This window comes from Phalacrocorax aristotelis, chromosome 8, assembly GCF_949628215.1.
Source record: "Phalacrocorax aristotelis chromosome 8, bGulAri2.1, whole genome shotgun sequence".
NCBI lineage: Eukaryota > Metazoa > Chordata > Aves > Suliformes > Phalacrocoracidae > Phalacrocorax > Phalacrocorax aristotelis.
In genome coordinates, this window is record NC_134283.1 from 41,328,064 (window position 1) to 41,343,596 (window position 15,533).

Consider the following 15,533-nt stretch of genomic DNA (forward strand, 5'->3'; position numbering starts at 1 on the left):
ACTGGAGTGTGACATTTTCCACAGTTCCTCCCTGCTCCAGCCCAACCACCGCGACCCAGCGCTTCCCTCTGACAAAGGGCTGGAGACAGGCGGCGCCTGCGGGAATCGCCCCATTGAGAGCCAATTCCAGGAGAAAGCTAGGCTGTGTTTTAGACAGATATTTGGTGTTGGTTGAAATGAAAGGTACAAGTCCTAAGGAGGAGATCTTGAAGTCTGGTTTCTAACCAGCGCAGGAGTGCAGAGTGTGGTTTAAGTGAGAACTTGACCTCTGCACACGGTCAGGAAGGTCTGTGGATAAAAAGCTGGAAGCAATAAGACACTTAAAGCCATCTGAAATGCAAAAATATAAATGTGTGCTGGATAGGATATCACACCATGCTGACAGCCTTCCTAGGTTGACTGATAAAGTTATTCGTTACAAATAGTGGGGTATTAGTCCTGGCTACCTTAAAAGAGACTATTTACTGACTAATTATTCTCCCAAGGGTTTATGCTGTGAGTGCGGTGGATCCCTCTGACCTTTACTTTGGTATTCCTCCAAAAAGAATAAACTTACAACCACCCAGTGAGGATGTAAAATGCCCGTCCTGTGGCAAAGCCACAGGCTGACTGTATTCTCACGCTCTTGGTCTATTTTGTGCTCTTTGATGTAATACTTAAGTCTTACACGAGGAGGTTTGGGGTCCCTTGCTAACGTCTTAGGCACCTGGTGGCCTTGCATTCCTGCCAGGAAAGGCCATATTTTTTACCTTTCCAGGCACGACTGCAGCGTATATGTGGATTTCCATCCTGTACAAATTAGATCTGAAAAGGCATTAAAAATGCCTTTTTATCTTTATAAATATATCCTATGAAGATATGATGCTCAAATAGAATTCTTTCTCTGAAAGCCGAGACAGTTTTGCCACAGTATACTGAGTTAAATTCGTATTTTAATGCTGTTACAAGCTACTCTGAAGCTTGTAAACTGTATCTCCATTTTCTCATGTAACCTTCCTGAGTCTCTTCCAGGGTCTGAACTCCTGTGAGCAGCTTGGCTCTGTTCTACTTCATTAAGCTCAGCTGCTTCCCTGCCACTTCAGAGTCAAGGCCCTTCCCCAAAATCCAGGCTGTTTGGCATTCATTTCTGCAGCCGAAGAGAGCAACTTTAGCAGTGGAATCTGTCCAAGAGGCAATGGGGATGGGTAAGGACTGCGAGGCAATAGTTGCTGTTAAGTTCCTGCAAAGTTACTTAGCAGGGGAGGGGATGGTAGCTTGGATGGGCGCGCTCGACCCCTTCACTAGACTGGCGGTGGTTTGGTGCAGGGTCTGGAAGGGGTAAAGGCCTGAGCTGTAGCCAGGCCGTGAACCTCCCATGTTTCAATCTGTTCTTTGAAAACCCACAAAAGAGTAGAGGGACATGGTGAGCATCAATGCATGTGAGCTTGGAACACTGATCAGGCGATTAACACATGAATAGCAGGTGGCTTTTCCAAGACTCATTTGTCAAGGAACAAAGTTCCTTGATAAGACAAGGAGTCTCCTGCATACCTTTCCCATCACATGTAGTTTGACTATAACCAACCGCTTTATCCCATAAACATGACAGCCTAAGCGAGCCTTCTCTGAGCTCTCCCTGCTAGGCAGCATGGCTGCATGGCAGTGATCTCCCCTTGAGCGGGGGCACCTCTCAACATTGCTCCTTGAGGCAGAGAGACTTTTTATCAATGACAGATCTTTGGTGAGCAACTGATATTGTGCATAACCTCGTAGTATGGTAACATTGATTTTGTCTTGGTAACTTTGATTGTATGCTGAATTGATGCTAATGAAACCTTACATAAACTTTGCATGTACAACCCTTTAGACATAAACTGTTGACCAAGTCTGAGACTAGGTTTGGACCTAGCCGCACCTAGACTCCTTTCTGAGCAAGGAGTTTAGAAAGCAAGGGGGTCCACTCTGAACCTCATGACTCAACAGGAAGATTCTCCTTACCCTTTCGTGTCCCTGGTCTCTCTGTGAATCAGTCTAACTTGAGTGTAACTCAATTTTCCTTTGCGCGTTTCTTCCATACAGTAATTAATAGAGTGAACCTTGCCATCAAACTTTGTTAAGTAGCACTTTTACAAGACCATATTAAAACCACTTTTGTGGTGGACAGGAGAGGTGCCCAAGGACTGGAGGACAGCAAATGTCACTCCAATCTCCAAAAAGGGCAAGAAGGAGGACCTGGGGAACCAGTCAGCCTCAACTCCATCCCCGGAAAGGCGATGGAGCAGTTCATCCTGGAGGTCATCTCCAGGCTTGTAGAGGACAAGAAGGTTATCAGAAGTAGTCAACATGGATTCACCAAGGGAAGAACATGTTTGACCAACCTGATAGCCTTCTACAATGGCATGACTGGCTGGATCGACAAAGGGAGAGCAGTGGATGTTGTCTCTCTCGACCTCAGTAAGGCATTCGACACTGTCTCCCATAGCCTCCTCACAGGCAAGCTAAGGAACTGTGGGCTGGGTGAGTGGACAGCGAGGTGGACAGAGAACTGCCTCAACAACAGAACTCAGAGGGTCGTGATCAATGGGGCAGAGTCTGGATGGAGCCTGTCACTAGTGGTGTCCCCCAGGGGTCTGTGCTGGGTCCAGGCCTGTTCAATATATCCATCAATGACCTGGATGATGGGACAGAGTGTCCCCTCAGCAAGTTCACTGATGACACCACGCTGGGAGGAGCGGCTGATACACCAGAAGGCCGTGCTGCCATCCAGCGAGAGCTGGGCAGGCTGGAGAGCTGGGCCCAGGGGAACCACATGAAATTCAACAAGAGCCAGTGCAGGGTCCTGCCCCTGGGGAGGAACAACCCCCCGCACCAGCACAGGCTGGGGGGGACCTGCTGGGAGAGCGGCTCTGCTGAGAGGCCCTGGGGGTGCTGGGGGGCAGCGAGGTGACCCTGAGCCAGCACCGGGCCCTTGGGGCCAAGGGGGCCAGCGGTGTCCTGGGGTGCATGGAAAGGAGTGAGGCCAGCAGAGCGAGGGAGGTTCTCCTCCCCCTCTGCTATGCCCCAGTGAGGCCACATCTGGGGTGCTGTGACCAGTTTTGGGCCCTCCAGTTTAAGAAGGACAGGGACCTGCTCGAGCAAGTCCAGCAGAGAGCTGCCAAGGTGATGAGGGGCTGGAGCATCTCCCTTGTGAGGAAAGGCTGAGAGACCTGGGTTTGTTCAGCCTGGAGAAGGGAAGGCTGAGGGGGGGATCTCATCAATACCTATAAATATCTAAAGGGTGGGTGTCAGGGGGATGGGACTAGGCTCTTTTCAGCAGTGCCCAACGCCAGGCCAAGGGGCCACGGGCACAAGGTGGAACATGGGAAGTTCCACCTGAACACGAGGACAAACCCCTTCCCTGTGCGGGTGCCAGAGCAGGGGCACAGGCTGCCCAGAGAGGCTGTGGGGTCCCTTCCCTGGAGACATTCACCCCCCGCCTGGACGCGGCCCTGTGCCCCTGCTCTGGGGGTGCCTGCTCACGCAGGGGTGGGACGGGGTGAGCTCCAGAGGTCCCTTCCAACCCCTGCCATTCTGTGATTCTGTGATTCTGTAATACCTTTGACGGTGATTGCTTAAGTGATCTAAATGACTCATTCATGACATAGCTAGATAATTTTGTTGAGGAAAATTCCAGAAGAATGGAACAGTTGGCCCTGAAGAGACAAAGCAGAGAGTATGAGGACTATTCTGGGATCTCCTTTCTTGTTTCGATCCATACAAAACTTCTTGAATTTTATTCTTGCGTAGATTTACTTCTCATGTGTAAGAAGACAGTGGTTGCATTTATTTGAAAAACAAACAAAACACAAACATTCCTGCCACTAAAACCCAACAATCTAATGTGGATTAAATGGCTTCCATTGGTGAAGTACTTGAGGAAATACAGGAATATGATCAGACTACAGTCATGGGGTGGTTGTCAGTAGTGGTAATGATGGCAAATCCTGAGATGGCTTCCAGGTAGAAATTAAAGCATGGGATCAGCTGACCCAGCTATACTATCCAAATTATTTTAGTCCCCAAAGTAGTAAATTTTTTGTTTGTTAATAGACAAATCTGTCAGCTTCTGTTGAAGATGAGAGAGAGAGATTGGAATATGCTGGGGAACTGGCCTGGGAGTTTGTGGAGGTGGAGGTTGTGCAGCAGTCACACAGAAGTGTGTGTCTGGGAAACCCGTGCTTCTCCGAGCCGCCTCCGACACCGTGGTTCTGGCTTCATGGAAGTGAGCACTGCAGAAGCCTCCAACCTAAAAACGGAGCTCACAAGGGGTATAAGCGATTCCCTTTAGAGGGACCCCAAACTTTGAGGTTTTCTTCTGACTCTAGTAGCCATTCTTGGTTGGAAGGACTAATTCGTGTAGTTGTTATAGCCCTATCTTCTATATAAATTAACAAGTTTTCCTCACTGGGCATGAGAGTGAAATGAATTCTGCACAGAGAATAGCTCCACACAGGTGCCAATTCCATCACATTATGTAAATAGCCTGTGACTAATAGAGAAGCCTATGAAACGAAATCAAAGACATCAGTCAGTGCATTTGCATGGAAACCAAGCTATATGCCAAAGGAACCTTGTTTTAAAACGAGTGATAGCAGACAAGATAATTCTATGGTTGCCATTGTGGAACATTTTAAAATGTCTTATTAGCATGGAATTGAAAGGACAGTGTTGTTTTATGTTTATGGAGTCTATGATGTTCCTAAGTGTATCAGCAGTCCGTCTGACCCTTTGTTGTGAGGTTGCGCAAAGCTTCGTTATAGATTTGCTCTCCTCTCAGGGTACCATTCAAAACAATGAAGAAGAAAAACAAATATTTACATGATGAAGCAAAGTTCATACATACCTAATAGCTTGGTTTATCACCGCTCTACTGTGATGGGCCTGGGGAAAGTGGGGAGGCGAGATAAAAGAAAGAAAAAGTGAGCCTCTGAATGTGAAGGATGATTTTATTCCTGAAAGCCAAATACAATTGTATTTCCTTTAAATAACATCTGGAACTGCAGGTAAGAAGATGGCTGTATTGTATCGGCCACTCCCTGCATCTTGTAAAACAGCCCCTGGCCCACAGAGTCTGTGCCTGGGGAACGGGAGGAGGAAGTTGGGAAGGGGGGTGCAGGGCTTAGAGGACTTGCCGTAGTTGGATCGTGATAGTTTGTGAGTCCCAAGATAACGTTTTGGTTAAAAGACCTCTCTGTCAGTGGTGATGTTTTGTCATCCTCTTTTTACTTTGCTTTTACTCTGCCCCATAGGCCATTTCAACCTGGAAAAAGTGTCATAAATGTTTTAAAATGCCATTCATGGCTACACGAATGCAAAGGTTTTGATGCATTTACTACAGTGTAACGGGGACACAGTGTGGCAGCTTGTGTGCGGGTTCTTTTTTGTTTGGTTGGGTTTTTAACTTCAGAGGATCCCAAATGCTGGGGCAAAACTACGTCGTCTCTCTGGAACTCTGGTACCCTTCCTGGACAGCGGGCAGCGTGTGCTCTGCTAGTCTGAAGCCGTGCGTCTTCCGATCCGGCAGTGCAGAACTGAGCACATTCTGCTGCCTGTCGCCTGTCAGCGGGGTCGGCGATTTGCGTTTCTGTCTTCTAGCCAGCCACCGCTCTTCCAAAGACAGGCGTGTAATAATCTGTGAGATTTATTCTTTTAAATTTGGTTAAGATTGACTCAAATATTTTGGGGTCAAAAGGACAGAATGATAATGGTATAAACTCTGTCTCTATAGGAAAGTAGGCTAAAATCAAGATGTGCTGCAAGAGGCATGGAGCAGAGCTTGCTACATAAGAACAGTGGCATAAAATAACATACTGTAATTGCCTTCTATGGCCCCATTTCTGTAGGTACGTAGTTACCTGTCTTTCCATAATTTCTATTTCTTTCTAGGATCTGGGACGTATTCAGACACTTCTTAGATGCAAAATTTACCTCCCCGAAAGTCAGCTGTAATGTTTTTCCTAATTTTACCTGTCACGGTACAGTTCAGTGCAATGTTAATTTACGGTTATGTCAGGGGGAATATTCTTGCCTTGCGATTGGTGCAGCTGTGATGTAGCTTTAAAAAAATGTAATGCAAGAAATAGAACCTGGGTATCATTTTGCACTAGTAGTGGACCAGGGCTGGGTAAAATAAAAGCATTTCATCTCCAAGGCTGGAATCTGCCGCAGAAATATGTGTCATTGCTAAATCCCAGGAGTTTTTATCATTTGTGATAAAATATTGATAATGCAAGCAAATGTGGGATGAACATTTTTGACTTCAGAAAAATAAAAAGTATCTTTCTCCTACTTAGATACTGATGACTTAAAACACAGTAGTAGACGCTTCTTTGGAAACTAATACGTACCGACTGGGCTGCACTGCAGCACTCAGAAGAGCTCTTTCAGTATTTGTGCTACAGACAAAATTTCCTGAGCTGCTGAAGGGAAACTTCCGCTGTGACAAATTGCACTGATTTTTCAATGTATCTGCAACATGTTTAAGAAAACAGTGTCCCAAACATATTGATTATACTTGAGTACAAATCATAATGTATCATAGCAAAAAGTTCTGCCCTTGAGGCATAAATTCACTTGAAATTTCTCTGGTTTATGATTCTGTCCTCCACCAAAAAGTATGTCAGCACCATGAGTCCTGAGAAGGTTCTCTAGCTTTTTTTAAGTCCTCTTCTCGTCCGGAGACAGCAAATATCTAATTTTTCACTGTTCTCTGTTAGTAAATGAACATGTGAAATGCTAAACCCATTTCCAGAACTGTTTGTATGAGAACTGTCCTATCAAGATTATAGGCAGTAAAATTTACCGGCTGGGCAGCACAGCAGTTGTACACAGGGTAGCATTTATTTGTCAGTAGACGGGAGGAATCAAAGTATTGAGATAACACACAGCAACGGCCCTGCTTTTGTCCACGTACATAATTACAGTCAATAATCAATTGAGCTCTCTGCTCAGCGGAATAATTTTCACAATGAAAGCTATTTTCCAAGTATCTAACTCTAGTTATATGTGCTTACAGTTAAACCAATCAACCATAAAATACAAATAAATGTAAGGATATATTCATTTACAGGATGTCTATAAATATATAGGTCTGGTCTACATGACCGAACCACTTGAACAAAGCTCTGATGCAGTTTTTTTAAGAAAACATCACTGCTAAGACTTTGTACATTTGGACGGCATTCTGGAGTTCGGGTTCCCCCTCTAGCTTTCTGTAATTAATTCCATGTTTCTGCTCCCCTGAGGAAGCTCACAGCCCTCCATCGGGTTGCATCAAGTAACAACAGTCTGGTGAGCAAAGCTGTTAAAATTTTGCTATACCAATAAAATAAGGGAAAATAAGGTTATCAGCGTTACCTAACGCAAGGCAACATTTGTCAGTTTAATATTATGACTTGAGCAATCTTTATATACTGCATATCATAGAGTCATAGAACGGTTTGGGTCGGAAGGGACCTTTGGAGGTCATCTAGTCCAAATATCACGCAGTTAGATCCATCACCATCACACACCATGCTGGAGTCCATAAGGCTTGTGTATTAAAAATAAATAACTTCTCTCTGTCTGTTCCTGTTCCTATCCAAGTCTGTTCACTCCTAGTGACTTGTCTGGAAATTAGATCTCAGGCTGCCTATAAAGCCAGTGGGCGTAATGAGAGAACATGCAGCGTGAAGGGCGACGTCTTCGAGGCGGTGATGATGCTCTCTTCAGTTAGCAGTGATTTTTTTAAGAGTGCAGCATTAAGAAAAGAGATACTTGATAACTGAATGCTCAGAACAGAACTGGAGCATCAGCACTTGAGTCAAATCAAAGTGTAAGGAAGAAATGACAAGAAGAAATCAAGGCACAGGTATTATTACTCACATTTGATTCTGAAGCAGTCTCACCGCTTGGTGAGACTTCCACTTCCACAGATTGCTTCCACTTGGTAACGAAGAACCCTCTTATGCCAAGATTCAGACTGGAAAAACTGATTGCTAAACTCTGGTCAGGATGGCAGGAGTAGGCAATGGGTGTTATAAAAAGCAATAGCAACCTTTCCCCCCCGCCCCCAGCTGTTTAATACCACAGAGACAGTAAAGGGAGACCATTCTTTAGCATCCCTGGCCTTCTCATAAGGTCACAAGAGTTTCTGCTGCCCCAGTGACCACATAATTTAGACTAGTGTTCATTTCGTGGCTGTATTTAAACCCCTTGGGGCCTGATACTAAAAATACCTCTGCTGTAAAACTAAGTACACTTGGGCATGCCGATGGGATGGGGTATTGGTATGGGTCACTCAGCCACTTAGGCTGAGCTCACATGGGGGAATGTCAGCTGGGCCTGATTTAAACACTAACCACTGTGAGATGTTTGCCATGATGAGAACTGAGAGTAATCTGAATTATTGTGTCTAATATTAAATAATTAGAGTATATTGTCATGTGCTTGTGCATTGCTTTAAGCACAGGCTCTGAAGCTGTAAACAGTGTGCTTACCATGAGGAAGACAGTGATAGAGATTTGTGTTCCAAACTCAGAGAAGTCCAGCTGCTCACCCAGCCTCTAGCCGCTATGCCACCATAATTTGTTAAAATGCTCTGTTCAGTGATTGACCTGGCAAGATTAGATGGCTTTCTGTATGGGTGCTGGAATCTCCAAGAAAAGAGAAATTCCTGGATCAGATCTGCTCTCAGTTAAGCGAGTGAAATGGAGATAGTTAATCACTTTATTAACCTGGAGTCTCACCGATGGAACAGAGAACAACCCACCACGTCTCCTTCACCAAAGCATATACCAGCCGCTCTGATTACGCACGGGATGTCAGCAGTATCGTTGGCTGTAGGTTACTGCTTTCTACTTGGTTAAACCCCGGTTACGCTGGACAAGCAGCTGGTATCAGCAATAAAGGGAGCCCAGTAACTGAGGGTGGGAGTTAATGGAAAGAATTAATACTAAGATACTCTCAGCTGTCTGATCCTTAGCCCTTGGTAGGTATTTAGCTGTCTCCTGTTTTCCCTGCCATGAGGCACAAGGCAGGTGTTTAAATTGTGGTTATTTATGCACTCGACTTCGCACGCATTATATTTGTTCTAATTAGAAAAAAAACACTAAATTATACTAATCTATACCTGTCACTCAACTACTGGATTACCATGTAACAAATTCTGCCATCATTGCTCTCGTGCATAGTGCTGCGCTTACGACTTCAATGGGATCGGGCTCTAATAGGTTTCAATGAGTCTTTTTGCTCAGCATAAATCAGGAAGCACTTAACAATCCAGCATATCTGCAAGAGTTTGTGAGGCTCTACAGAGCTCCTCTGATGAGCAGAGTAATGCGGACAGTTTGCGCTAATGCTGTAGCAACAGAACAAGAGATCTATGACCTGACGGAATCCTTTAAGAACCGTAAGATTACAAATGATGGTCCTTATCCAAGAGAACTTTGTAGCCTTAAGGTAAGTTTCATCATAGCTGAATCATCAAGGAGCTGATGGTAATCCAAATGTTAATTCTTTGTGCTTAAGTGGGGCTTTGGTAAATTGCTAAAGTTAGAGGATAAATTACAGGGAATTTTATGTACAAGTGTTGAAACAAGGCTAGGTTTTGGAACTCAAGAGAAAAAAGGGGAGTTTAGCAATACAGGTAGTTAATTATATTTTACTTGAACAAAAGTAGTCAAGTATACAGATTCTGAGGTGGTGAGTGTTGGACTAAAGTGTTCTAAGTATCAGATTTAAACAGCCCAATTTTAACTGATTATTTATGTTGGCATTGTAGCATGGATGAACGCTGTCTTTGGTTATTTTTTATGACTAAACTGGATAATGCCTTTTAATGTGTTTTCGTTTGAGGGAAGTTGTGTTCGGTATTACACCTTTGGGCTTCTATGCTCTGCGTTACAGAAGAAACTATTTTCAAATATAGTCCAACAGAAATTACTGCCTCTGCCTCAAGTGTGATCTCTTGCTAGTGCAGAAATGTGGAGAAAGGTATTTCTGAAATTAAAACATGAAAGTAATCTACTCAAAGGGAAACCTTGAATCTGGATAAGTAGCTAAAACAAAATTTACTTTGAATTCATAGTGTGTGTGTTTGATAATGGAGAATCTAAAAGCTCCGTTTTTAAGGACTGGTGATGTCGGTAACAGAGAAAGCAACGATCTGTACTGGTGGTTTGGAGGAGAATACTGTGCTTTTAGGAGAAATGCTAAATACATAGTCCATCTTGAACAGCATCAATCCGAGTGGAATTTGCAGCGCATCATTACATTTGAGTACGTTACTCAAATTAATTCCAACCTCAGCCTTTTCCCTTGTTACAATACAATTTCTAGGCTGGACTGGTACTAAACCAAAGCAAACTGCATGCTGGGGCTGAAAGGAGGTGGAGGCTTCGGATAGCTTAAGGGGCCATCCTTACAGTGTAAACTGCCTATAAAACTGTTGTGCAGATTAACCAGAGGTGGGAACAGCGTAGGGCTGGAAAATTAAAAGGCCAGAAACCAGCCTGTGAAAAGGCTGATGAAGTTGGGAATCCCCTAGAATTCATGGTTTACATGAGTGAAGCCAGGTGTTTAGGAAGGACAACCGCATCAGTGGCTGAAATGGAAATACTTTTACTGGTGCTAAGTTAGTACGTCAGTGACTTGGAAATTGTGGATTAAAAAAGTAAGATGTTAATACTGTTTATAATTCATTATTATTGATCTTTGAGACTCTTGGAAGAGGTTTATTAGTATTAATACCATCACAGAGTACCCGTTAAGAGTATGCCTATGGGAGCGTACTCCTGCTTCGCTGAACTGTATGGCAAAGGCTTTGTCTAAAGTCAGTGGTAACATGATCAGGACCTACAGAAAGAGGTCATCTGCAACAGAAGACAAAATTTTGGAAACTGCTCTTGGATTACTTTAGATATCAACAGGGGGATTATTTAATTTCAGAGATGCCTTAGATGCATCGGTTTGCAGATTTGAAAGGGCAATATTTTCATATTCCTCTTGTGATGCTGAGCATCTGCATTGGTGACCTAATACTATCAAATCCTTCTGAAAATTCTTATTGAGAAATCCATAAAAGATGGGATTGATACACGTTGAGATCATGGCCACAAGGTGGCATATTGTAAATGCTAGATTGTGATTACAGCTCATTAGTGCCTCATAGTTCCAGTCAAAAACAACATTGAATATATTGAGAGGCAACCAGCAAGCTGCAAAAGTCACAACAATTGATATCAACATCATATTAATCCTTTTGTTTTCACTCAGTCTGCTCTCATTCTCTCTCATCCTGTCTATTTTACTATGTCTCCTTTGAAGACACACAAATATCCTGAGATAGCAGATAAAAATAAACCCCAGTGGGAAGCAGTACTGGAAAACCAGCAGACTAGTGGTAAAAATCAGTCGTTCTGTAACGGATGGCCATGCTTCGATGCAAGCAACCTTGTCCTTGTAGAAATCACTATGGAAAGACAGATGTTTGAAGGGTTCGTCAGTTAATTGGTGAAATATTAAAAAAGGAATGGATATTGTGAGGGAAAACCCCCAGATGAAAAGAATTCCCCAGTAAGCATGTGAAATACTAGGCTTCCAGCCACGTGGGTTCACAATTAACTGGTATCTCTCAATAGCAATGAGTACGAGTGAGAAAATGGAGACCGTGACAGATATACTTTGTATGAAAGAACTTATTTTACACATAGCTTCCCCAAATATCCAGTAGTCCATTAAGGTATATGCAACTGTGACAGGAATACACATGATACAGATCAAGACATCTGATAAAGAGAGGTTGGCAATCAAAATGTTGGTAACGTTTTGAGCTTCTTTCCGTCTCTTTATTATAATAATCAGGCAAAGATTTCCAAAAAGCCCCACTATGGTAACTAATGTGTAGGCGGTAATAAGCAAGAATTCTGCAAGGAAGGAAGGTTGGCATGTATCAAAGTTCAAGAACTGAGAATAGCTAATGTTTGAGATAGTTTGATTAGACGGAATCTCACTGGGATGCTGAATGGCTTTACTCATCGTGAAGCATCTGCCAGCTTATGGACAAAACCTAGTATTATTTAGAATATACTTTGTATGGAGCTTCCCGAGGCAATGATTACTGTGGGTCTATCTTTGTAATTGGTGTCCTTGAAGTTTTGAGCAAATCTAATGTAGTTAATTATAGAACTGAGAAATCCTGAAAGGAAATGCCAGCAGTTGAATATTAGTGGGTTTGTGTGTGTGTATATATGGATGGAGGTTGATGCTGCTGATCTGAGGTGCTGTGCTGACAGTGTTACAGAACTGTGACTGTGATAAGAAATAGCAGTGATAGCTCTGTTTAAACCTGTATGAACATTTTAATGCAAATCCTCCTTTACCAAATAGGGATAAACTTTACTTTTCAAAATAAAATATTTAAGATCGGACTCACCTGAAGATTTAGCAAGGTTTAAAGAATTCCAATGAGGATAATCTGATGCTTTTTTTATTATCAGAAAAATTAAGAATTGAGTCCTGCCATCATATTACTAGCTTAGACATCACACTTAGATTTTGTCTAGAACCACAAAGCCATGTGAGCTAATAACACCAAATCCTTCTGGCTTAATCAAAATTCTGTATGCTTGAGTTTAAGTGATATTCAACATCTCTATGAATTACACCTCTAAGGGAGTTTCCTGGTCTGCTTATGTATTAAAGATAGCATGTCCTTTTTCCTCAATCTAATCTGGGAAACATGTAAACCAAACAAAGATCACATCTTAGTTATACATACAATTATTTCCATATCGGTAGTTGCCAAAGGTTGTCTCATTTCTCTACACACTGTTTGCTGCTGTACAAGTTTGACAAATGATACCCCCCAAATTTTCTGTGGTTAAATACATGTACTCAAGAGATACAGAGTTGATTCTTCTTTCAGTTCTAGCTTTGAACGGTTGTCAAGCAAAAATCTGATATTAGTACAATTCTCTTGCTATAAAATTAATATTAATGGGAAGAATTATGTTCTGCAGAATATCTTGATGGGTTTGAATTTATCATTGAGTTAATCTTAAATCAAAGGCTCACCAGCTTTCTGGCCAGAAAGAGGCTATGTTTCCAACCCTGGAAAGGGAAAAAGAAGGATGTAAGAGTCACTTTGAAAGATGGCTAAATATGTTCTATGCATATACCTTTCAAACCTCAACTCTAACTCAACTCACCTTAATTCATTTTTGAAGTAGGAATGATTGGAAAAGCAGCCGGAAGGAGGTTATTCTTCACCTCTAGTAAGAAATACCATAGTGCTGGGAGCCCTGCGGAGAAAGAGGATGAAGAAGCAGTGGAAAGTTAAAGAGGATGCACAAAAAGCAGGGATGGGTGGATGTCTTATTATTAGAAATAAGAAATATTAGAAATAAATTGTTTGTGTAGAAGATTTGTCAACCTTTTAACAGAAATTATTGCCATTATTTAGTTATGAAGGAATAAAAAATATTTGGTTGCTTCCATGAGATTAAACACCAAACGCAGGGTTAAACTGGGAACTGTTGTTCTGTAACTGTTTGCCCCCAAGCACCCAAAGAATATTCCAGCTAGAGTTATATCATTGACTGCTTTATTCTGATACTTCTGCATTACACTAATTTGGGTGCTTCAAATTAAGATTATGAAAAAAATCAAAATCCAACCACCTTTGGAAGACCTATTACCATTCTCATTCGGATTAAAATATACTCTTAAGCTAGTGTAATCATGTTGAAGTGAGAAGTGGGAGTAGGTTTATGTGACTATATGTGGCCCTGATATTCCAAATATGACTTGATTTGTGGTCCGGGGCTAACAGCAAGCCCTGTAGTCTCCCTAAATAATGCAGCTGGCTTGGTTGCAGCTATATTGAGGAAACAGCATAGAAACTTGCTCAGTCTTGCTGCAAAAGCTATTGAAGTCTGGTGGCTCAGGTAGACTTTGTAGTCCCTTGCAGGTGTCTCTACTCCAGTAGGTCAGGAACAAGAGCTGTGTACCCTACTGTGGGTGCACCAGCTTGCAGAAACTCTTCTCCTAACACGTCCAGGAGAAACAGAAGGGATTCTGCAGCTAGCACAGTCAGACCCTGCAGAAACCGATGATATGGCTGGGTAGCAGCACCTTCAGGCAACGTATTTCCTGGAACGAACTGTAAACTACTACTTTTCCCTGAAGCAGCACTAATTGCCTGGCTGGATTTATCGCACAGAAGGATGCATGTGCTGGAAGGACACAAGGCCAACCAGTGGTAAATGTTGCCCTGATAAGCTTTAATGTCAGTTTAGGTTTGTAAGTGTCTGAAGTCCGGCTGCTTTATCCCAAAGATGATCTTTCTCTTTGCACTGCCTGAGGTATTCATCTGACTCACACGGATCTGAGCCCTGCCCTTTGAGAAAAGATCCAGTGTTAGCAGGGGGTCTGGCTTGGAAGCAAGGTACCTTCAAAGACAAGCTCTGCTCTTCCCTTTTTATGTTAGCAGGGGAAGCTGTGGGGACTCAAAGGACATGAGGCTGAGCCAGGTTTATAATGTTTCATGCACTATTTGCTATGCTCACTTATTTATCCGTGGTTGCACAACACGGTTTGATAGCGAGTGCTGAATGTCCTGTCCCAAGAATTCAGTGTGGGTGGTAGGGCGGCTTTGGCACTTTCTCCCATTAAGGAAAAGTCCCTGTACAGACCTTCTGATCAGTTCACTCACTACATTAGCTTTAGGCGCCCTGCCCATCTACATTGTCCTTTTTTCAGAAAAAAGATTAATTTCTTCTCACTGTTCAGTTTGTACTGGGAGTTAAAAAGTGTAGCCTTTTAGTACACGTCATTCTGCAGGCAATTTAAACATTTCCTTGGCAATAAAACAATTACACCTGTCTTGTTTAAACATCCAGAGTATTCATAGCATTAGAAAAATAAGTTACACTAACACTTACTGCAGCATGTTGAACTATATTGTGATACATACTGGCATTTTTTTAAGCTAATAAATATTAGCAGAATCAGCATCCTTGAACTGCAACTACAGCTGATGCCAGAATTGGACTGAAGTATTAAATAAGAGAACCAATTACTTCAATCCCTAATCCATGCATTTTGAAAAAGAATCACAGAATCTCTACCATAGTAAGTGTTAAACACTATAAAAAATTATAATCCACTTAGCCTAGTGGTTTCATTCCTCTAGATGCAGAAACATTACTGAAACATGCATAAGCAAAAGAAAGTTAAAAGCATAGCCTAAAATAAAATGAGTTTTAAAAAGGCTTTCTTTCCTAAGCGTTTTCTTACCTATGTTAAAGACGCACAGTCCCATCCCTTCAAAGTGACCGGTAAATGTTTTGGTTGCAAACATTGTCTGTGTACTAAGTTCCAAAGTATTGCACAGAAAAAATCTGGAGGAGTCTTTCCATTCAATTTTAAATACAGGATGTACAGAACACAATAATCCTTTAAGATATATATTTCAGTTGCTTTTGCCAGTTTTATGGATTTTCTGACTTCTTACCTAATGAAAATTTCAAGTCATA

General features: G+C 42.4%; 1 protein-coding gene across 1 annotated transcript; it reads right to left on the reverse strand.

The window, feature by feature from the left end:
- Window positions 1-10,911: 10,911 nt before the first annotated feature.
- LOC142060772 (neuropeptide Y receptor type 6-like) lies at window positions 10,912-13,091 on the reverse strand. Its single transcript, XM_075101011.1, has one exon. The coding sequence runs from the start codon at window positions 12,031-12,033 to the stop codon at window positions 10,912-10,914; it is 1,122 nt and encodes a 373-aa protein (XP_074957112.1). The 5' UTR covers window positions 12,034-13,091.
- Window positions 13,092-15,533: the final 2,442 nt, after the last annotated feature.

Excerpts from the sequence above, each read along its gene's own strand:
- LOC142060772 (XM_075101011.1), bottom strand. The coding sequence starts at position 12,033 with ATGAGTAAAGCCATTCAGCATCCCAGTGAGATTCCGTCTAATCAAACT.